Source organism: Hyla sarda, chromosome 13, assembly GCF_029499605.1.
Source record: "Hyla sarda isolate aHylSar1 chromosome 13, aHylSar1.hap1, whole genome shotgun sequence".
Taxonomy (NCBI): domain Eukaryota; kingdom Metazoa; phylum Chordata; class Amphibia; order Anura; family Hylidae; genus Hyla; species Hyla sarda.
The window spans coordinates 20,682,505-20,707,220 of NC_079201.1; the positions used below are offsets into that span (position 1 = coordinate 20,682,505).

A 24,716-nucleotide genomic window follows, 5' to 3' on the forward strand; every position below is an offset into this window, starting at 1 on the left:
TATATGTATGTATTTATGTATATATATGTGTGTGTGTGTATATATATATTGAGCATGTAGGGTTTGTGGGTGATTACAGGGCACTAAATAAGAAGAAAAATAACTATTACCAACACACTGACATATTGTACAGGTCAAGCACATAATACAGGGAGTAGGATTTTAACCCCTTGCCGCAGAATGACTGGTATACCCGTCGCTGCGGCATGGGAGGAGCTGAGCTCACGTCATACCCACACGGTCCCGGCTGCTATCAGCAGCCAGGACCCGTGGCTAATGCCGGACATCGCTGTTCCGACAGTTGTCCGCCATTAACTCTTTAGACGTGGCGATCAAATTTGATCGGCGCATCTAAAAGTGAAAGTAAAAGCATCCCGGCAGCTCAGTCAGGCTGATCGGGACATCGCGATAAAATCACGATGTCCCGATCAGCTAGGATGCAGCAGGAGGGTGCCTTACCTGCCTCCTGCACGTCCTAACGGCTTGAAATCCAGGTTTGAGCAATCAACTGCCGATAACACTGATCAATACAAAGCTATGGCTTTGCAGTGATCTGTGTAAAAGATCAGTGTGTGCAGTGTTATAGTCCCCTATGGGAGCTATAACATTGCAAAATAAAAGTGCAAAAAAAAATGTTAAAGGGGTTATCCAGGAATTTTTTTTTAAATATATCAACTGGCTCCAGAAATTTAAACAGATTTGCAAATTACTTCTATAAAAAAAACGTAATCCTTTCAGTACTTATGAACTGCTGAAGTTGAGTTGTTCTTTTCTGTCTCTCTGATGACACCTGTCTCGGGAACCGACCAGTTTAGAAGCAAATCCCCATAGCAAACCTCTTCTACTCTGTGCAGTTCCCGAGACAAGCAGAGATGTCAGCAGAGAGCACTGTTGCCAGACATAAAACAACAACTCCACTTCAGCAGCTGATAAGTACTGAAAGGATTAAGATTTTTTAATAGAAGTAATTTACAAATCTGTTTAACTTTCTGGAGCCAGTTGAGATATGTATATTCAAACTTTTATTAGGGAAGGAGTATTCCAGGAAAAATTATTATTTAATTTTTATATATATATATATATATATATATATATATATATATATATATATATAAAATTATATAATAATAATAATTTTTCCTGGAATACCCCTTCCCTAATAAAAGTTTGAATCACCCCCCTTTTCCCATAAAAATAAAATAAACATATGTGGTATCGCCGCATGCGTAAATGTCCGAACTATAAAAATATATATATTTTTAATTTAACTGCACGGTCAATGGCGTACGACAGACAGGGCACTAAATAAAAAAAATTAAAAAAACACAATACAGGGAATAGGATCAGGTTCGGTTAGACCAGTGGTCTCCAAAGGTTTAGAGACCTCTGCATCAGACCATGTAAGGACCGGAAGGGGGGAATAACACAGTACAGGAAGAAAGAATCGGACATGACATGTGCCACCCCTAGACACATTAGACCAGGGTGCCTCCAGCTGTTGCAAAACTACAACTCCCAGCATGCCCGGACAGCCTTTGGCTGTCCGGGCATGCTGGGAGTTGTAGTTTTGCAACAGCTGGAGGCACCCTGGTTGGGAAACCCTGCATTAGACTGTCATCTGGTTTGGCCAACATTCGCCTATTGTGTATGGCTGCCTTCCTATGGGACTGATGCGTGGGCTGCACCGGGGACAAGTGGAATATAGAGGAGTCATGGGATACAAATCTCCTAGTTAGGGGGTCTGAAAGAAAAGCGTGCGTCATGGTGTCAGAACGACTTTGGTCAGTGTCACACTTGCAGTTTGATGTCGGTCACAGCTTTTTAGTCAGAAGACCCTCAGCCCAAGTCGTCCGTCACACATCACGGCTCACAGGCCGGTACAGTCAGACCCCCACGTTCCTGCAGCCGGGGCCATAAAATGATTAGAAAAGTTCTTCAAAGTGATAGCTTTATGGGGTCTCCCGGTGGCAGAGCCGTGGGCGCGCTTCCCATTTTGGTGTCACCGGGATCGGATTTCACGGCCTGGCTCGTAGAACTCCATCCTGTTGCTGGGCTTTTGATTGTAAAGGGATCAGGGCTTTACGATGGGGGGGTTGGGAGATGCCGTATGTCTCTCGGCACCTTCCCTAAGTGTTTTGCAATCCTGGAAGTCCCGCTGACAGCTCTCATTCAGCATTGGTGAAAAGAGGTGGCAATGAGACCTCTGCCCATCTCCCTCCTCCTAGAAGTGCGTCACATGGGATGGAGGGCGTATGCTGATGGCGCCACCCTAAAAGCTGTAAACCCCCCCCCCCCCCCCCCCCGGTGTCCACTGTGCCCATTTTCCCATAGGTGGTTACAAGCATGATCAGGCTTCACAGAAAGCTGGGTGGCTACCTCTTTGTAATTACGGCTACCCTAATAGTTGCCATTTAGCTTTCTTGAATTGCCAGTATGGCGTATGACAAAGCAGATAGTGTATATTGCTGGAAGTTATAGTTTTGCAACAGGTGGAGGCACACCGGTTGGGAAACACCGATATACTGTGTCCTTTTAATGACAGCCATATTAGTTGTCACCAAGCTTTCCCAGTTAAAATATAAACCCCCTACTCTGTTGGCTGAAAGTCTGTTTATCCCAAATTTATCTCTTACAACCTCCCCATACACATGAGTGGGGCTATACCTTCAGTGTTGTCTATGGGAGGTAAAAATCCAACATGTCTGACCCTTCTCTCCACCTGCATTATCTGTTGTTGGAGAGTCTGAATCTATCTCATCTCATATCATCTATCTCATATCTATCTATCTATCTATCTATCTATCTATCTCATATCTATCTATATCTCATATCTATCTATATCTCATATCTATCTATCTATCTATATCTATCTCATATCTATCTATATCTCATATCTATCTATCTATCTCATATCTATCTATATCTCATATCTATCTATATCTCATATCTATCTATATCTCATATCTATCTATATCTCATATCTATCTATATCTCATATCTATCTATCTCATATCTATCTATCTCATATCTATCTATCTCATATCTATCTATCTTTCTCATATCTATCTATCTATCTATCTCATATCTATCTATCTATCTATCTCATATCTATCTATCTATCTATCTCATATCTATCTATATCTCATATCTATCTATATCTCATATCTATCTATATCTCATATCTATCTATCTCTCTCATATCTATCTATATCTCATATCTATCTATCTCTCTCATATCTATCTATATCTCATATCTATCTCATATCTATCTATATCTCATATCTATCTCATATCTATCTATCTATCTCATATCTATCTATATCTCATATCTATCTATCTATCTCATATCCATCTATCTATCTATCTATCTCATATCTATCTCATATCTATCTATCTCATATCTATCTATCTATCTCATATCTATCTATCTCATATCTCATATCTATATTGGATATTTATCTCATATCTATCTATCTCATATCTATCTATCTAATATCTATCTATCTATCTAATATCTATCTCATATCTATCTATCTATCTATCATCTATCTATCTATCTATCTCATATCTATCTATCATATCTATCTATCTATCTAGCTCATATCTATCTGTCATATCTATCTCATATCTATTTATCCATCTCTCCATCTCTCTATTTATGTCTGTCTCTCGGTGTCTCTCGGTCTCTGTCTCTCTCTTTTTCTCTCTCTCTATCTCTTTCTCTCTCTCTCTCTATCTCTCTCTATCTCTCTCTTTTTCTCTCTGTGTCTCTGTCTCTCTGTGTCTCTCTCTCTCTCTCTCTCTCTCTCTCTCTCTCTCTCTCTCTCTCTCTCTCTCTCTCTCTCTCTCTCTCTCTCTCTCTCTCTCTTTTTCTCTCTCTCTCTCTCTCTCTCTCTCTCTTTCTTTCAGTTTCCTGCACTGAGGATCAGTCCTTCTCACCCTCACGGGAGGTCCCAAGTCCACACAACATCTCACTTATTGCTGGGGTACTGGTACCTTACAAATACAGTTTTCTATGACTATATGACAATCCAGATAAGGTGGTAATCCCGGCCCCCTGTAATGTGCAGTCCCATCCTGCTAGGGGCGCAGTAGGACCATTACCTGTATCGGAGGCTGTGTAAATCCTTGGTGCTGTAGCCGCTCCTTCCTCTTCCCAGCACAGCCATTTGCCATTAGGCCGCCCCGTCATCTGTCAGCGCCTGCCCCGGCCTCTCACATCCAGCGGCAGCTCGTACATTTTCTCACACGTTGATAATGAAATGTTAACATTGCTCAGTCGCTTTACGTCTCAGGAGGAGAGGAGGGAGCCGAGGGGTGAATGCTGCACTATGGAGGGGACAACGCTGGATCTGGGTTAAAGGGAGGGGACGACCATCACTGTGTAATACAGTGTTTCCCAGCCAGGGTGCCTCCAGCTGTTGCAAAACTACAACTCCCAGCATGTTGGACTATATAGTAGTAAATAGTATAGGTCAGTGTTTCCCAACCAGGGGTGTCTCCAGCTGTTGCAAAACTACAACCCCCAGCATGCCCGGACAGCCGTTGGCTGTCCGGGCATGCTGGGAGTTGTAGTTTTGCAACAGCTGGAGGCACCCTGGTTGGGCAACAATGGTGTAATAGGAAGGTCAACAAATTTATAATACGTGTAAATGGGAACATCATTTTTCTTTCTCAAAAAAAATGTCTCATAGCTGATTGTTTACTACGTTTGTGCTCTGTCTAGAGCAGTGTTTCCCAACCAGGGTGCCTCCAGCTGTTGCAAAATTACAACTCCCAGCATGCCCTGTGTAGGGCAGTATCATACATTGAGATAGAAATGTCAGGTTCTGGTAGATTAGTTAATGGAGGAAATACAAGAAGTTTTAGAAGGGTTTAGTTGTCGATAGAGGGAGGACATGATGTTTGAGACAGCAGAGAGACAGTCCTGGGGTCATGTCATGGGAAGAGGTATTTATATTGTTCAGGGCCTGAGTGTTAAAGGGGTATTCCAGTGAAAAAATGTTTTTTCATATCAACTGGCTCTGGAAAGTTAAACAGATTTGTAAATTACTTCTATTAATAAATCTTAATCCTTCCAATAATTATCAGCTGCTGAAGTTGGGTTGTTCTTTTCTGTCTGACCACAGTGCTCTCTGCTGACACCTCTGTCTGTCTCAGGAACTGTCCAGAGTAGGAGCAAATCCCCATAGCAAACCTATCCTGCTCTGGAGAGTTGCTGAGACAGACAGACAGGTGTCAGCAGAGAGCACTGTGGTCAGACAGAAAAGAACAACTCAACTCCAGCAGCTGATAAGTACTGGAAGGGTAAAAAATTTTATTGAAGTAATTTTACAAATCTGTTTAACTTTCTGGAGCCAGTTAATATGAAAAAAAAAATGTTTTTTACTGGAATACCCCTTTAAGCCCCTGCCTGATCAATACAATGACTGGGAGACTGGGCGGCTATGAGCTTCGATCCCTGCTGTGTTTATGTGAATGGGACGGTCCCATAGACTAACATTATAAGACTGTCCCAGTCACGTTACACAGAGAACACGCTTAAGACACACTTCGCACGGCCCGTACTACTGAGTGGTTGTGATCTGAATACTCACATAACACACTTTTTTTTGGCTGTGCCCATTTAAAGTGTAAGGGTAGGGTCACACGTAGCACATCCGCAGCGTATTTGATGCTACGGATGCGCCACTGACCGTCCCTACAGTGTGCCTCCTGCTGTGCCCGTGTGTCTTGCTTGGTGTGCTCGTAGCAATAATCCGCCGCTACGTGCAGACACACAGTGATCTGTGAGTTGCCGAGCACATGCGCAGTGTACACTCAGTCATTGCAGATGCTCTCGGCCTAGCTCAGGGAGCATGGGAAGTGTCCGTGATGTCTGTGAGTACACTGCGTATGCGCACGGCAACTTGTGTATCACTGTGTCTCTGCTGGTAGCGGCGTACTGCTGCTACGAGCACACCAAGCAGGGCACAGAAGGAGGCTCACTCAAGGGACGGTCAGTAGCACATCCGCAGCGTCAAATATGCTGCTGATGAATTACATGTGACCCTAGCCTTACTGTCTTTTAGTAATACTTTTGCCCTTTTATCTATGACAAGTCAAAAGTTTATATTGCACAAAGTCTAATTGTACTCGTGAGATATAGATGGGTGAAGCATACGGCAGCGTGCTTCACTCCCCGCCTGGCTGGCCAATCCGACTGAAGTACTAGAATATAATGGAGCGCATCAGTTGGGCTGGGCTGCCGGCTGGGGGATTGAAGCATACAGCTGGGCTCTTCATCTGGGGACGTAATGGAAAGAGTGAAAGGAATAATAAATATATAAACAATATAGATACATATAAGAGAAGTTTTTGTGATGTGGTTATGTCCATTATTGCCCAATGATTTAGCAGTATTTGTAAGGTTTAAACTCATGGAAGCGTCAGATCTTCTTCTTATCTTTGTGTTTTCTTGTTTGTCTCCACAGCCAAGTCCTTCCTACGTATGACAGCCTGGACGAGCCCTCGGTCAAAACCATGAGCTCCATCTTTGCCTCCTCTCTGAATGTTGTGACCGGATTCTATGTGTTGGTGAGAACACTGAGGAGGGAAGCGCCAACACATGATAACACTCCTGCATCAGTTCTGTTCCTCAACATGGCGTCTGTTCAGGAATATGGCGCCTATGCCATGAGAACTGTTATGTATCAGAAACATTACGGGAAATTCCTAAAATCAACTTTAAAGGGGTACTCCGGTTTTTTTTTTAAATGAACTGGTGCCAGAAAGCTAGACAGAGTTGTAAATTATTTCTATAAAAAAAATCTCAATCCTTTCAGTACTTTTTAGCAGCTGTATGCTACAGAGGAAAATCTTTATTTCTTTGAATTCCTTTTTTGTGTTGTCCACAGTGCTCTCTGCTGACACCTCTGTCCGTATCAGGAACTTTCCAGAGCAGGAGAAAATCCCCATAGCAAACCTATGCTGCTCTGGACGGTTCCTGACACGGACAGAGGTGTCAGCAGAGAGCACTGTGGACAAGACAAAAAAGAAATTCAAAAAGTAAAGAAATTCCTCTGTGGCATACAGCTGCTAATAAGTACTAAAAGGATTAAGATTTTTTAAATGAAGTAATTTACAAATCTGCTTAACTTTCTGGCACCAGTTCATAAAAATAAAAAAAAAGTTTTCCACCGGAGTACCCCTTTAACACCTTGCCGCAAATGGACGTACATTCACGTCCATTTGCGGCTCCCGAGGTATGACGCACGCTCAGCAGGTGAGTGCGCATCATACCCAGTGTGTTCCGGTTGCTAATGCCGGACATCGCCGATCGGGCTGATGCCCGGCATTAACCCTTTAGACGCTCAGTGGAGCTGTTTGAGACCAGATTTCACTGCGGTGTTCCGAACAGCTTGCTGACTCTCCCACGGTGGCACAATTCAGGGAAAAGAAGGATCGGGCTGATGGATATTGTTTTGCCCGATCTGTTTGTCCCCAGGGGAGATAAGCTGCTGCCAGAAGAGTCAGTCATTCAGATCACATGCACGCTCGGCTAAGCCGACTGTGCTAGTAAATAGGGGTATAAATAATAGCTTCACTTTCCCGAATTAAATTGTGCCTGTTCATCCACACACATGTTGATAAATTGTCAATATGTGTATGGGGACAGCCTTCCTGCTGAGGGTTTAAAGGGATACTCCACCCCTAAAAATCTTATCCCCTATCCAAAGGATAAGTGTCTGATGGCAGGGGGGTCCGAACGCTGGGACTCCCCTGCGATCTCCCATACTGGGTCCCGGCATTGCCGCGCTGCGCGGCGGCTAATGCGCGTGTTGTCGACTTCACTCAAACACGCGCCCCCAATACAGCTCTATGGGAGAGGCGGGGAGGCACCAACACTGCATCCCCAGCTCTACCATAGAGATACATGGAGGAGGCGTGTCACGTCATGCTGCGGCCGGCACGCCTCGTGCCGGCCGCAGCATGACGCGACACGCCTCCTCCTTCAGACCCCCCTCGCGATCAGACCTTTATCCTCTATCCTGTGGATAGGGGATACGTTTATTTCACTGCATATTTCCTTTTTAAGGGGCCACTCCTGAAACCCCCACCTCCGCACACATCCAGCTGTTCACACCACGTTTTTGCAATAAAGTTCCCGTATCAGGTTTTTGAATGAAAAACTGATTCCTCAAAACCGGACTAAACTGTATCAAAACGTGTGTGCAAATTTTAATCCGTATACGGTTTAAAAACTGATGTCCGGTTGCATCCGTCTTTTAAGAAAAAAAACAGTTCACATTTTTAACTTTTCATTTCATTATGAATAAAGTTTCACTTGTTTGATTGAAATTCCAAGAAAAAAAAAACTGTGCAAAATCAAAAACTGTATGGTGAAAACCGGATGGAACCGTACGCACATACAGTTCCCATTGACTCCCATTAGAGATGAGCGAACTTACAGTAAATTCGATTCGTCACGAACTTCTCGGCTCGGCAGTTGATGACTTTTCCTGCATAAATTAGTTCAGCTTTCCGGTGCTCCGATCGGCTGGAAAAGGTGGATACATTCCTAGGAAAGAGTCTCCTAGGACTGTATCCACCTTTTCCAGCCCACCGGAGCACCTGAAGGCTGAACTAATTTATGCAGGAAAAGGCATCAATTGCCGAGCCGAGAAGTTCGTGACGAATCGAATTTACCTTAAGTTTGCTCATCTCTAACTCCCATGTTTAAAAAAAAAAAAAAAGTATACGATTCAATATGGTTTTTCACCTGGACCAAAAACCAAGGTAGGCTGCGGTTTTGGTTACGGGGAAAAAAAATGACAAAACCGAACAGGATGCTAAATGGACACAACCGGATGCATATTTTGGCGTACGGTTTCCAATGGGGAGTCAATGCATACGGTTTCCAATGGGGAGTCAGTGCATACGGTTTCCAATGGGGAGTCAATGCATACGGTTTCCAATGGGGAGTCAATGTATACGGTTTTCAATACGGTTCCGTACGGTTTTCTAATTGAAAACGTATACGGGAACTGTATTACAAAAACGTGGTGTGAACCCGACCTTATCTGGGGGGAGAACTTCTCAGTCATGTGATGGCTATTTCCAGTTTTGCCCAGAAAATTGTGCATAAATAGGCAAACATGCTGGGAGTAGTAGTTTTGCAACAGCTGGAGGCACCCTGTTTGGAAAACTCTCATCTACTGAGACATTAAAAAATAAATAAATCAAAAAACCATAATTTCCATGACTTATCCCTGCCCCATGACTTGTCATCCGTTGTCATATGTGGAGCCTGAAATAGCAACAGCGCCCTCTACATTCAACATCATGATACTGCAAGATGTACATGGTGCCTGTATTTGTATGTCGTGAATTGGTATTTTGGATTGTAAAAGATTATTATTATTATTATTATTATTATTATTATTATTATTATATATATATATATCTATATCTATCTATCTATCTATCTATCTATCTATATATATATATATATATATATATATATATATATATTTTTTTTTTTTACCAGTCAACACCAACACATTTAATGCCCTTCTATTCTTGTTGCCAGGTTGGTTTTTTCGGCTACGTCAGTTTTACGGAGACCATTGCCGGTAACGTGCTGGTAAACTTTCCCTCCAACGTGGTGACGGAGATGATCCGGCTGGGATTCGTGATGTCTGTGGCTGTGGGTTTTCCTATGATGATCCTGCCCTGCAGACAAGCCCTGAACACAATGCTGTTTGAGCAACAAGTACGTACGACATTTATTTTATTTATTTTTTTTATTTATTTTTTATTGAGTTTTTACATAAGAAACAAAAAAACAACAACAATACAGAGAGAAAATAAAATATAAAAAAAAATATTTAAATCCAGCTGTTGCAAAACTACAACTCCCAGCATGCCCGGACAGCCAACGGCTGTCCGGGCATGCTGAGAGTTGTAGTTTTGCAACAGCTGGAGGTCCACCTGGCTATAGACCAGTGTTTACCAATCAGTGTGCCTCCAGCTGTTGAAAATAGAGATGAGCGAACTTACAGTAAATTCGATTCGTCACAAACTTCTCGGCTCGGCAGTTGATTACTTTTCCTGCATAAATGAGTTCAGCTTTCCGGTGCTCCGGTGGGCTGGAAAAGGTGGATACATTCCTAGGAAAGAGTCTCCTAGGACTGTATCCACCTTTTCCAGCCCACCGGAGCGCCGGAAAGCTGAACTAATTTATGCAGGAAAAGTAATCAACCGCCGAGCTGAGAAGTTCGTGACGAATCGAATTTACTGTAAGTTCGCTCATCTCTAGTTGCAAACTACAACTCCCAGCATGCTGGGAGTTGTAGTTTTTCAACATCTGGGGGTTCACAGTTTGGAGTTCACGGTCATAGTCCATAAAACAGATTTGGAAATGGCCGATAACAGGAAGCAATACCGCGCCCGCATGTTATGTCTCTGCTGCTCAAAAATCTTATCTGTTTTATTTTCTTATAGCAAAAAGACGGCACCTTCGCTGCTGGGGGATACATGCCACCATTACGCTTCAAAGCCTTGACCTTGGTTGTCGTGTTTGGCACCATGATTGGAGGAATCCTGATACCGAATGGTAATTCCCAGAACTGTTCTCTGTTAGAAGAGGCGATAGGTCGCCCATTATATTTGGACTCAGTCACTACATTTTGTTGCAGTTGTTACATTTAAAGTTCTACTCAGTGGGAAACAAATAGTTTTTTTAAATCAACAGAAAGTTAAACAGATTTGTAAATGACTTCTATTAAACAATCTTAATCCTTCCAGTACTTATTAGCTGCTGAATACTCTGGAGGAAATTCATTTCTTTTTGGAACACAGAGCTCTCTGCTGACATCAAAAGCACAGTGCTCTCTGCTGACATTTCTCTCCATTTTAGGAACTGTCCAGAGTAGGAGAAAATCCCCATAGAAAACATATGATGCTCTCGAAAGTTCCTAAAATGGACAGAGATGTCAGCAGAGAGCACTGAGGTCGTGATGTCAGCAGAGAGCTCTGTGTTCCAAAAAGAAAAGAATTTCCTCTGTAGTATGCAGCAGCTAATAAGTACTGGAAGGATTAGGTAATTTACAAATCTGTTTAACTTTCTGGCACCAGTTGATTTAAAAAAAATAAATAAATAGATAAATTTCCACCGGAGTACCCCTTTAAGGACTCTTTTTTTCAAAGATACTTAAAGGAGTACTCCGGGATAGGGAATAATTGTACGCGATCTCCCATACAGGGCTTTAGCTCTTCTTCTAAATGGAGCATGTCACAACCCGAAGCGGCAGGCGACAAGCCCCCTCAGTGCAGCTCTATCAGCAATCTCCGGCATTCCCATAGAACTGCATTGATGGGGCGTGTCGGCCGCTGCTTTGTGTAGTGGTGACATGCTCCGTTTAGAAGAAGAGCCAAAGTTTTTGTATACCGAAGTACTCAGATAAAAAAAAATGTAAATACATTTCAAATCGACTAATGGCAGAAAGCTATATACAGATTAGCAAATTACATCTATTTAAAAATCCTAAAGGGGTACTCCGCCCCTAGACATCTTATCCCCTATCCAAGGGACCCCCGCAATCTCCCTGCTGCACCCGGCATTCGTTTAGTGTCTCGGGTGCATCACGCCCCCTCCCGTAGACTTTAATTGAGGGGGCGTGGCTGTGACATAGCGAGGGGGCGTGGCTGTGACATAGCGAGGGGGCGTGGCTGTGACATAGCGAGGGGGCGTGGCTGTGACATAGCGAGTGGGGGCGTGGCTGTGACATAGCGAGTGGGGGCGTGGCTGTGACATAGCGAGTGGGGGCGTGGCTGGGACATAGCGAGTGGGGGCGTGGCTGGGACATAGCGAGTGGGGGCGTGGCTGGGACATAGCGAGTGGGGGCGTGGCTGGGACATAGCGAGTGGGGGCGTGGCTGGGACATAGCGAGTGGGGGCGTGGCTGGGACAGAGCGAGTGGGGGCGTGGCTGGGACAGAGCGAGTGGGGGCGTGGCTGGGACAGAGCGAGTGGGGGCGTGGCTGGGACAGAGCGAGTGGGGGCGTGGCTGGGACAGAGCGAGTGGGGGCGTGGCTGGGACAGAGCGAGTGGGGGCGTGGCTGGGACATAGCGAGTGGGGGCGTGGCTGGGACATAGCGAGTGGGGGCGTGGCTGGGACATAGCGAGTGGGCATGGCTGTGACCGTGACGTTACGAGCCTCCGCCCCACATCGCCAGTCATCCAGCACGGAGCGAAGTTCACTCCGTGCATCGGATGTCTGGGGTGCCGCAGCAGAGATCGCAGGGGTCCCCAGCGGTGGGACCCCCGCTGTCAGACATCTTATCCCCTATCCTTTGGATAGGGGATAAGATGTCTAGGGGCAGAGTACCCCTTTAACCCTTTCATCCATCTTTATCCTTTATGTCCTGGAGGAAGTCATGTAGTCTTTCCAGCAGTGCTCTCTGCTGCCGCCGCTGTCAGAGGCTGTCCGTAGAAGGAGAGGTTTGCTATGGGGTTTTGCGCCTGCCCTTGGTAGTTCCTGACATGGACAGAGGTGGCAGCAGAGGGCACTATGTCTTCTGTTAATAGACAGTGCCCCCTTGGTGTGTTCTCCAGGTATTGCACAAATATAAGGTACAAAGTTACGCTCCAAGTGTGTCCATGTCATCGTCTTCTACTCTATGCACAAGGGTGAGAACAGACTGTGCTGCTGCTTGTGCCAACACTGACTTGGCCCAGAGAGTGTGTGAGGTTACAACACACGTCTGGCAAAGACAATCAATAAAATACATTGGCAGCGCTGAAGTGACTCAGCCAAACAGACTCATAGTGATGTTGGGTAAATGTTGACTTCTATCTAAGCTACTCTCTAGAGTAGTGTTTCCCAACCAGTGTGCCTCCAGCTGTTGCAAAACTACAACTCCCAGCATGCCCGGACAGCCTTTGGCTGTCCGGGCATGCTAGGAGTTGTAGTTTTGCAACAGCTGGAGGCACCCTTCTTGAAAAAACACTGCTTTAGAGTCACTTGGTATCAACGGTGATGGGTGGAGTGGGTCTGAAATCTATGAGAATTTTAAAAAACTGAGTTTACAGTAAAACGGGCAATTGTCCAGTTGGATCCAGTGGTCATTGGTTTAGTAATTGTAAATTCATACAAGCATTTGATAAATGGTGTAGTACTACGTGGAGCCAGGTAGGGAGCCTCCCGCTGTCCTCTCAGCTGTTCGAGACGCCGCGGCGCACCTGGCGCTACCGGCAACATATTCTCCCGTTTTAAACGCCGCGATCGACTCTGATCGCGACGTCTAAAGGGTTAATACCGGACACCAGCCCCGTCGGCAATTTCCAGTATTAGCCGCGGGTCCTGGTTACTGATAGCAGCCGGGACCCCACAGATCGGGAGCCGGCCAGGGACATAAATATACATCTGTGGTCGTTTAAAGGGGTACTCCGCACCCCTAGACATCTTATCCCCTATCCAAAGGATAGGGGATAAGATGTCAGATCGCTGGGGTCCCGCTGCTGGGGACCCCCAGGATCTCGGCTGCAGCACCCACCTGTACGGCTTCCGGCAACGCTGGAGGCTTCGGATCCCGACCACAATGGCAGAAGAGCGTGACGTCACGACTCCGCCCCGTGTGACGTCACGCCCCGCCCCCTCAATGCAAGTCTATGGGGGGTCCGTCACGCCCCCCTCCCATAGACTTGCATTGAGGGGGCGGGGTGTGACGTCACACGGGGTGGAGTCTAGGGGTGCGGAGTACCCCTTTAAGGGGATAAATGTGCTTTCTATAAGCACAACCACTGTCCATTTGCCTATTAGGATATAGGGGTATCATAGGGGGTTAGAGTGGTGCACAGCCATACCATCAATTAATGGGGGGTGCTGTGACAAGGTTGGATTGTATTAGCTTAATTGTCTCCTTTTGAGGGAGCTGGATTGTCAAATATTCAGGATTTTTAGATAGTGATAGACTAATATTTAGTATGTGTATATATGCAATGATCATACTACTCTTTGATTTTCCTTAGTGGAGACCATCCTCGGACTTACTGGAGCTACTATGGGGAGCATGATCTGCTTCATCTGCCCTGCCATCATCTATAAGAAGATCCACAAGAAGGGCCTAACATCTCAGGTCTGTGTTCCCCAATCCGATAGAAGGAAGTTATGTGTATCTAATCAGCAGGATTAAAGGGGTACTCCACTGGAAAACATATATATATAGACAAACACAAAACAGAGGGCACTGCTGTAAAGAGGGACCGACACCTATATCCCAGCTGTATAACAGCATATAATATGGAGCCTAACGAACTATCACTGTGGCCACGCGGAGTCCTAGTGCCCTTGAGTCCGGGGGTGCTGGGGACCAAGAAATCCAAAGTCACTCAACAATATACAAATAGAGATAAACAGGTACCCGCACTCACCGCGAGGAAACAGCAGACCGACTCTCCTGGATTCTAGGATATACCCGGCATCAAGCTGGTAGCAGGGCGCTCAGAGTGGAGGCGACTGCCGGAAAAGTTTTGCGCAAGACGCGCTTCTTCTGGACTCGTAAGAAGCGTAAGAGGCCGGAAGAAGCGCGTCTTGCGCGGAACTTTGCCGGCAGTCGCCTCCACTCTGAGCGCCCTGCTACCAGCTTGATGCCGGGTATATCCTAGAGTCCAGAAGAGTCGGTCTGCTGTTTCCTCGCGGTGAGTGCAGGTACCTGTTTATCTCTATTTGTGTGTGTGTGTGTGTGTGAATATATATATATATATATATATTATATTATCATATATTTTATATACAGTGGTCCCTCAACATACCATAATAATCCGTTCCAAATGAACCATCGTTTGTTGAAACCATCGTATGTTGAGGGATCCGTGCAATGATAAGTATCGGAAGTCATACTCACCTGTCCCCGCCGCTCTGGATTGTCACCGCTGCCCTTGATGTCGCTCTCCATCGCTGTGGCCGCGTCCCCGACTTCCTCTGCTTCTCCAGGATCCTCGCTCTCCGTCGCCGCCATCACGTCACTACGCACGCCGCTCCTATTGGATAACGGGACGGCGTGCTTGGCGATGTGATGACAATGATGCAGAGCGCCGGCGATGCAGGGGATCATGAAGAGGACGCTCCGGAGCCCTGAGGACAGGTAGGAGACCATCACCAGAGCACACGGGGCACCGTAAACGGCTATCTGGCGGCAGCTGAAGCAGTCTGCGCTGCCGGATAGCCGTTTATGCGATGGCCCCGACATACAAAAGCATCGTATGTTGATGCTGCCTCTGAGAGGCCATCGCATGTTGAAATTATCGTATGTCGGGGCCATCGTAGCTCGGGGGGACACTGTATTTTTTATTTATTTATTTTTTTAAATCAACTGGTGCTAGAAAGTTAATCAGATTTCTAAATTACTTCTACTTAAAAAAAAATGTATCCTTCCTGTACTTATCAGCTGCTGTATGCTCCACAGGAAGTTCTTTTCTTTTTGAATTTCCTTTCGGTCTGACCACAGTGCTCTCTGCTGACACCTCTGTCCATGTCAGGAACTGTCCAGAGCAGAAGAGGTTTGCTATGGGGATTTGCTCCTACTCTGGACAGTTCCTAAAATGGACAGAGGTGTCAGCAGAGAGCAGTGTGGTCAGACAGAAAAAGGAAATTCAAAAAGAAAATAACTTCCTGTGGAGCATACAGCAACTGATAAGTACTGGAAGGGTTAAGATTTTTAATAGAAGTAATTAACAAATCTGTTTAACGTTCAGGCACCAGTTGATTTAAAAAATGAATAAGTGTTTTCCAGTGGAGTACCCCTTTAAATAGACTGCCTAGTGCAGTGTTTTCCAACCAGGGTATCTCTGTTGGGTCTGGTCCTGGGTGTGAAATTTTGAAGTCTAGTTTGAGGTCTGTAATATTTTTTGGGGTTGGGGGTCTTAACGTTTTACCTTTACAGCAGTGTTTCCCAACCAGGGTGCCTCCAGCTGTTGCAAAACTACAACTCCCAGCATGCCTGGACAGCCGAAGGCTGTCCAGGCATGCTGGGAGTTGTAGTTTTGCAACAGCTGGAGGCACCCTGGTTGGAAAACACTCTCCTAGTGTTATGTGTATATAGACATCCAGCAGGATTAAATAGACAGCCCTGTGTTATGTGCAGCTGTGAGCTCCTCAGGTCCCTGTGCAGTACAGATGTTACAGCCAGGCTCGCCAACGCCTTGTAATTCTGCCAACGAGTAGTTAATTACACCAGTTCCGGAAGCCCTGGGCCTTGACTTGGCTTAGTTAAGAGCGAGAGAGATGCCTAAGTCCTTACAGGCGAGCGGAAGTTGAAAAGGGCAAATTATCAGGGCTGTGAAGAGATGAGAACCTGCGACTGTCCCTTTAAATTGTTAGCGGCCCTCAATTCCAGCTGACAACGTGATCACTTAGTGACCCCCTGAAGGCCAGCGACACCTGGATCCTGCTTCTAAAACCTGATGAGGAACCACACTGAGCAGTCAGACTTGTAAAGTTCAGTCATTAAAGGGTTCGTCTGGTTTAGAAAATTCTCCACGTCTGACAATCCTTAGGCCGGGTTCACACCACGTTTTTCAAATACAGTTCCCGTATACATTTTCAATTGGAAAACCGTACGGAACCGTATTGAAAACTGTATGCATTGACTCCCCATTGAAAACCGTATGCATTGACTCCCCATTGAAAACCGTATGCACTGACTCCCCATTGAAAACCGTATGCATTGACTCCCCATTGAAAACCGTATGCATTGACTCCCCATTGAAAACCGTATGCATTGACTCCCCATTGAAAACCGTATGCACTGACTCCCCATTGAAAACCGTATGCACTGACTCCCCATTGGAAACCGTATGCACTGACTCCCCATTGAAAACCGTATGCACTGACTCCCCATTGAAAACCGTATGCACTGACTCCCCATTGAAAACCGTATGCACTGACTTCCCATTGAAAACCGTATGCACTGACTCCCCATTGAAAACCGTATGCACTGACTCCCCATTGAAAACCGTATGCACTGACTCCCCATTGGAAACCGTATGCATTAAATCCCCATTGAAAACCGTATGCATTGACTCCCCATTGGAAACCGTATGCACTGACTCCCCATTGAAAACCGTATGCACTGACTCCCCATTGAAAACCGTATGCACTGACTCCCCATTGAAAACCGTATGCACTTACTCCCCATTGAAAACCGTATGCACTGACTCCCCATTGGAAACCGTATGCACTGACTCCCCATTGGAAACCGTATGCACTGACTCCCCATTGAAAACCGTATGCACTGACTCCCCATTGAAAACCGTATGCACTGACTTCCCATTGAAAACCGTATGCACTGACTCCCCATTGAAAACCGTATGCACTGACTCCCCATTGAAAACCGTATGCATTAAATCCCCATTGAAAACCGTATGCATTGACTCCCCATTGGAAACCGTATGCACTGACTCCCCATTGAAAACCGTATGCATTGACTCCCCATTGAAAACCGTATGCACTGACTCCCCATTGAAAACCGTATGCACTGACTCCCCATTGAAAACCGTATGCATTGACTCCCCATTGAAAACCGTATGCACTTACTCCCCATTGAAAACCGTATGCAAAACCGTATGCACTGACTCCCCATTGAAAACCGTATGCATTGACTCCCCATTGAAAACCGTATGCACTTACTCCCCATTGAAAACCGTATGCAAAACCGTATGCACTGACTCCCCATTGAAAACCGTATGCACTGACTCCCCATTGAAAACCGTATGCACTGACTTCCCATTGAAAACCGTATGCACTGACTCCCCATTGAAAACCGTATGCACTGACTCCCCATTGAAAACCGTATGCACTGACTCCCCATTGAAAACCGTATGCACTGACTCCCCATTGAAAACCGTATGCACTGACTCCCCATTGGAAACCGTATGCATTAAATCCCCATTGAAAACCGTATGCATTGACTCCCCATTGGAAACCGTATGCACTGACTCCCCATTGAAAACCGTATGCATTGACTCCCCATTGAAAACCGTATGCACTGACTCCCCATTGAAAACCGTATGCAAAACCGTATGCACTGACTCCCCATTGAAAACCGTATGCACTTACTCCCCATTGAAAACCGTATGCAAAACCGTATGCATTGACTCCCCATTGAAAACCGTATGCACTGACTCCCCATTGAAAACCGTATGCACTGACTCCCCATTGAAAACCGTATGCACGGACTCCCCATTGAAAACCGTATGCACTGACTCCCCATTGAAAACCGTATGCACTGACTCCCCATTGAAAACCGTATGCACTGACTCCCCATTGAAAACCGTATGCACTGACTCCCCATTGAAATCCGTATGCATTGACTCCCCATTGAAATCCGTATGCATTGACTCCCCATTGAAAACCGTATGCATTGACTCCCCATTGAAAACCGTATGCATTGACTCCCCATTGAAAACCGTTTGTATTTACTCCCCATTGAAAACCGTATGCAAAACCGTATGCACTGACTCCCCATTGAAAACCGTATGCACTGACTCCCCATTGAAAACCGTATGCACTGACTCCCCATTGAAAACCGTATGCACTGACTCCCCATTGAAATCCGTATGCATTGACTCCCCATTGAAATCCGTATGCATTGACTCCCCATTGAAAACCGTATGCATTGACTCCCCATTGAAATCCGTATGCACTGACTCCCCATTGAAAACCGTATGCATTAAAAACCGTATGCATTGAAAACCGTATGCACTGACTCCCCATTGAAAACCGTATGCACTGACTCTCCATTGAAAACCGTATGCATTGACTCCCCATTGAAAACCGTATGCATTGACTCCCCATTGAAAACCGTATGCATTGACTCCCCATTGAAAACCGTATGCATTGAATCCCCATTGAAAACCGTATGCACTGACTCCCCATTGAAAACCGTATGCACTGACTCCCCATTGAAAACCGTATGCACTGACTCTCCATTGAAAACCGTTTGCATTGACTCCCCATTGTAAACCGTATGCATTGACTCCCTATTGAAAACCGTTTGCATTGACTCCCCATTGAAAACTGTATGCAAAACCGTATGCACTGACTCCCCATTGAAAACTGTATGCAAAACCGTATGCACTGACTCCCCATAGAAAACCGTATGCACTGACTCCCCATTGGAAACCGTATGCACTGACTCCCCATTGAAAACCGTATGCATTGACTCCCCATTGGAAACCGTATGCACTGACTCCCCATTGAAAACCGTATGCATTGACTCCCCATTGAAAACCGTATGCATTGAAAACCGTATGCATTGACTCCCCATTGGAAACCGTATGCACTGACTCCCCATTGAAAACCGTATGCACTGACTCCCCATTGGAAACTGTATGCACTGACTCCCCATTGGAAACCGTATGCACTGACTCCCCATTGAAAACCGTATGCACTGACTCCCCATTGAAAACCGTATGCACTGACTCCCCATTGGAAACCGTATGCACTGACTCCCCATTGGAAACCGTATGCACTGACTCCCCATTGAAAACCGTATGCACTGACTCCCCATTGAAAACCGTATGCACTGACTCCCCATTGGAAACCGTATGCACTGACTCCCCATTGAAAACCGTATGCACTGACTCCCCATTGAAAACCGTTTGCATTGACTCCCCATTGAAAACCGTATGCACTGACTCCCCATTGAAAACCGTATGCACTGACTCCCCATTGAAAACCGTATGCACTGACTCCCCATTGAAAACCGTATGCACTGACTCCCCATTGAAAACCATATGCCAAAAAATGCGTCCGGTTGTGTCCATTTTGCATCCTGTACAGTTTTGTCAGTTTTTTTTCCTGTCCCCAAAACCGTAGCCTACCACCCGGACCAAAAACCATATTGAAACGTTAATGGGAGTCAATGGGAACCGTTCAGGAAATTATCATATCGGCCTAAAAAGGTCACAGATTATCGGTATTGGCCCTAAAAAATCCACATCGGTCGATCCCTAGTGAAAACCGGATGGAATCGTACGCATAGAGTATGCGTACGATTCCATCCGGTTTTCACTAGGGATCGACCGATGTGGATTTTTTAGGGCAAATACCGATAATCTGTGACCTTTTTAGGTCGATAGCCGATAACTTATACCGACCCACGCAGCGCGCCCGAACACTGACCAGTGGAGTACCCTTTTAACGGGTTGGAAGAGAAATGCTGGGAGTTGTAGTTGGGCAACAGCTGGAGGCACACTGGTTGGGAAACACTTGCTTAGGCTGTAGTAGGCTTAGCCTACTCCAGGTTGGAGGGGTATAGTCTGCCAACACTTTTGCCTAATTCACCTCCTAGTGCCTAGTGTTGAACGTGAATATTCGAATTGCAAATTTTTACCGCAAATATCGTCACTTCGCGATTTCCCGAATATTTAGACGATAGCGAAATATATTCGTTATTGGAAAACTGCATAATCGTTATACAGTATAATAGAGAGTTACATATAATGTACATTAAAGGGGCACTCCGGTGGAAAAGTTATTTTTTTATTATTATTTTTATTTATTTTTAAATCAACTGGTGCCAGAACGTTAAACAGATTTGTAAATTACTTCTATTAAAAAAAATCTTAATCCTTCCAGTACTTATTAGCTGCTGAATACTACAGAGGAAATTCTTTTATTTTTTGAACACAGAGCTCTCTGCTGACATCATGACCACAGTGCTCTCTGCTGACATCTCTGTCCATTTTATGTAGGAGAAAATCCCCCCCCATAGCAAACATATGCTGCTCTGAACAGTTCCTAGAGGCACCTTGGTTGGGAAACACTGATCTATCTTAAAGGGGTATTCCAGGCCAAAACTTTTTTTTTATATATCAACTGGCTCCGGAAAGTTAAACAGATTTGTAAATTACTTCTATTAAAAAATCTTAATCCTTTCAATAGTTATTAGCTTCTGAAGTTGAGTTGCTGTTTTCTGTCTAACTGCTCTCTGATGACTCACGTCCCCATAGGAACTGCACAGCTCCCGGGATATTCTCCCATCATGCACAGCTCCCGGGACGTGACATAATCATTGAGCAGTTAGACAGAAAACTTGAGAAGCTAATAACTATTGGAAGGATTAAGATTTTTGAATAGAAGTAGTTTACAAATCTGTTTAACTTTCTGGCACCAGTTGATTTAAAAAAATAAAATAAAATAAGTTTTCCAACGGAGTACCCCTTTAACCCCTTAAGGACTAAGCCCATTTTGGCAATTTAATTTTTACGTTTTCATTTTTTCCTCCTCGCCTTATAAAAATCATAACTCTTTTATATTTTCATCCACAGACTAGTATGAGGGCTTGTTTTTTGCGCGACCAGTTGTCCTTTGTAATGACATCACTCATTATATCATAAAATGTATGGCGCAACCAAAAAACACTATTTTTGTGGGGAAATTTAAACGAAAAACGCAATTTTGCTAATTTTGGAAGGTTTCGTTTTCACGCCGTACAATTTATGGTAAAAATGACGTGTGTTCTTTATTCTGAGGGTCAATACGATTAAAATGATACCCATTATTATATACTTTTATATTATTGTTGCGCTTAAAAAAAATCACAAACTTTTTAACCAAATTAGTACGTTTATAATCCCTTTATTTTGATGACCTCTAACTTTTTTATTTTTCCATATAAGCGGCGGTATGGGGGCTCATTTTTTGCGCCATGATCTGTACTTTTTTATGATACCACATTTGCATATAAAAAACTTTTAATACACTTTTTATAATATTTTTTTTAATAAAATGTATTAAAAAAAAGTAGGAATTTTGGACTTTTTTTATTTTTTTTTCGTTCACGCCGTTCACCGTACGGGATCATTAACATTTTATTTTAATAGTTCGGACATTTACGCATGCAGCGATACCAAATATGTCTATAAAAAATGTTTTTTACGCTTTTTGGGGGTAAAATAGGAAAAAACGGACGTTTTACTTTTTTATTGGGGGAGGGGATTTTTCACTTTTTTTTTACTTTTACTTTTACATTTTTTTAAATTATTTTTTACACTTGAATAGTCCCCATAGGGGACTATTCATAGCAATACCATGATTGCTAATACTGATCTGTTCTATGTATAGGACATAGAACAGATCAGTATTATCGGTCATCTCCTGCTCTGGTCTGCTCGATCACAGACCAGAGCAGGAGACGCCGGGAGCCGCACGGAGGCAGGAGAGGGGACCTCCGTGCGGCGTTATGAATGATCGGATCCCCGCAGCAGCGCTGCGGGCGATCAGATCGTTCATTTAAATCGCGAACTCCCGCAGATGCCGGGATCTGTATTGATCCCGGCACCTGAGGGGTTAATGGCGGACGCCCGCGAGATCGCGGGCGTCGGCCATTGCCGGCGGGTCCCTGGCTGCGATCAGCAGCCGGGATCAGCCGCGCATGACACGGGCATCGCTCCGATGCCCGCGGTTATGCTTAGGACGTAAATGTACGTCCTGGTGCGTTAAGTACCACCTCACCAGGACGTACATTTACGTCCTGTGTCCTTAAGGGGTTAAAACAGCTTCCTCTCTGTAATTCATGGCCATGTCCTTCATCTTTATAGCACTTTCCTGTGAAACTTATGGGAGCTCCACAAGTAAGTGAATATTTCAGTGTTGAACCACAGGTCCCAGCAGGCCCAGGCAGAAGCGCCTGTTTGTTACGATGACCTTATTTTACCTCCACATCCCATTTGTAACCATGCAGCAGCTATACAGGGTAAAAGGGGAATCCGCAGCCGCGGTCTTAGGAAATTTAGGTCATTGCACTAATAACTCTCGCGCCCAGATTACACCATGGGAGGGAAGACCTTCCTAATTTACAGCAAGAGTAGGGATCCCAAAGGAAACGATTAACCCTCGATAGCAGTGGTCTTCAACCTGCGGAGCTCCAGATGTTGCAAAACTACAACTCCCAGCATGCCCGGACAGCCGTTGGCTGTCCGGGCATGCTGGGAGTTGTAGTTTTGCAACATCTGGAGGTCCGCAGGTTGAAGACCGCTGCTCTATAGGTTACATAGAGCTAGGAGAGAATTGATGTCTGTTCATTTGCTCCGGGATGTAGATGGCATTGGGGTCGGTAGGTGCGTCCTGTGTCGTCAGATCATCCATGTGACTTCCTGTAAAACATTGTGCTATAGCCCCAGGCTCAAAATATTTAAAGGGGGTACAATTTATTTTAAATCAACTGGTGCCAGAAATTTAAACAGATTTGTAAATCTTAATCCTTCCAGTACTTATTAGCTGCTGTATACTACACAGGAAGTTCTTTTCTTTTTTAAATTATTTTCTATCTGTCCACAGTGCTCTCTGCTGACACCTCTGTCCATGTCAGGAACTGTCCAGAGCAGGAGAGGTTTGCTATGAGGATTTGCTCCTACTCTAGACCGTTCCTAAAATGGACAGAGGTGTCAGCAGAGAGCACTTGTGGTCAGACAGAAAGGAAATTCAAAAAGAAAAGAACTTCCTGTGGAGCATTCCACAGCTGATAAGTACTGGAAGGATTAAGATTTACAAATCTGTTTAACTTTCTGGCACCAGTTGATTTAAAATGAATTGTTTCCCACCGGAGTACCCCTTTAATGGAGCAGATTAGTGAGTCTGACTGCCATGAGGGTGGCACATTGCAGTGTCAGAGATTTCCCAGAGTTTCTGTGTACTATATCATTAGAACAAATTTCTGATATGTCATAGTGACATGTGAGAAGTTTGCATTGGTGGGGGTCTGGGTGCGAAGTCCCCCACTGATCGCTACAATGAAGGGGAAGAAGCATGTAGCTGCACACACTGTGCCCCCTTAAAGGGGTACTCCGGTGGAAAACTTTTTTTTTTTTTTTTTTCTTTATCTACTGGTGCCAGAAAGTTAAACAGATTTGTAAATTACTTCTATTAAAAAATCTTAATCCTTCCAGTACTTATTAGCTGCTGAATACCACAGAGGAAATGGTTTTCTTTTTGGAACACAGAGCTCTCTGCTGACATCACGAGCACAGTGCTCTCTGCTGACATCTCTGTCCATTTTAGGAACTGTCCAGAGCAGCATATGTTTTCTATGGGGATTTTCTCCTACTCTGGACAGTTCTTAAAATGGACAGAGATGTCAGCAGAGAGCACTGTGGTCATGATGTCAGCAGAGAGCACGGTGTTCCAAAAACAAAAGAACTTCCTCTGTAGTATACAGCAGCTAATCAGTACTGGAAGGATTAAAACATTTTAATAGAAGTCATTTACAAATCTGTTTAACTTTCTGGCACCAGTTGATTGAAAAAAATAAATAAAAATAAATTTCCACCGGAGTGCCCCTTTAATCTCCGCTCAGCGCTGCTATAACAAGTGGTATATGGATTTACAATAGAAGTCTGAGACTTCAGTAATTTCTCTATTCTGTAAGTCACGTAGACTTTTTTTTGCCATATACAGCCCAGTGTGCAGACATGAAGGGGTGCAGCGCGCGCAGCTGAGCACTTTTGCTGCTTTGTTCTAGGAGTTAGTGGGGGTCTTGGCACCCAGACCCTCACCGATGCAAACTTATGACTTGTCACAATGGCATGTCAGAAGTTTGGTTATAATGATGGGTTCACTTTAAAGGGGTACTCCGCCCCTAGACAAAGGACAGGAGATAAGATGTCTGATGGCGGGGGACTGATGCGGCACCCCAGACATCCGGTGCACGAAGCGAACTTCGCTCCATGCCG

At 44.8% G+C, this 24,716-nt stretch overlaps 1 protein-coding gene across 6 annotated transcripts in view; it reads left to right on the top strand.

Annotated features, from left to right (window-relative positions):
• The window catches only part of SLC38A10 (solute carrier family 38 member 10), an 80,466-nt gene that overhangs the window by 32,929 nt on the left and 22,821 nt on the right, over positions 1 to 24,716 (top strand). For all 6 annotated transcript variants that reach the window (XM_056549721.1, XM_056549722.1, XM_056549720.1 and 3 more), the window contains 4 exons: positions 6,474 to 6,576; positions 9,572 to 9,754; positions 10,486 to 10,597; positions 14,013 to 14,119. In XM_056549721.1, coding sequence (XP_056405696.1) covers positions 6,474 to 6,576; positions 9,572 to 9,754; positions 10,486 to 10,597; positions 14,013 to 14,119 — 505 coding nt within the window. The remainder of the gene's footprint in view (positions 1 to 6,473; positions 6,577 to 9,571; positions 9,755 to 10,485; positions 10,598 to 14,012; positions 14,120 to 24,716) is intronic.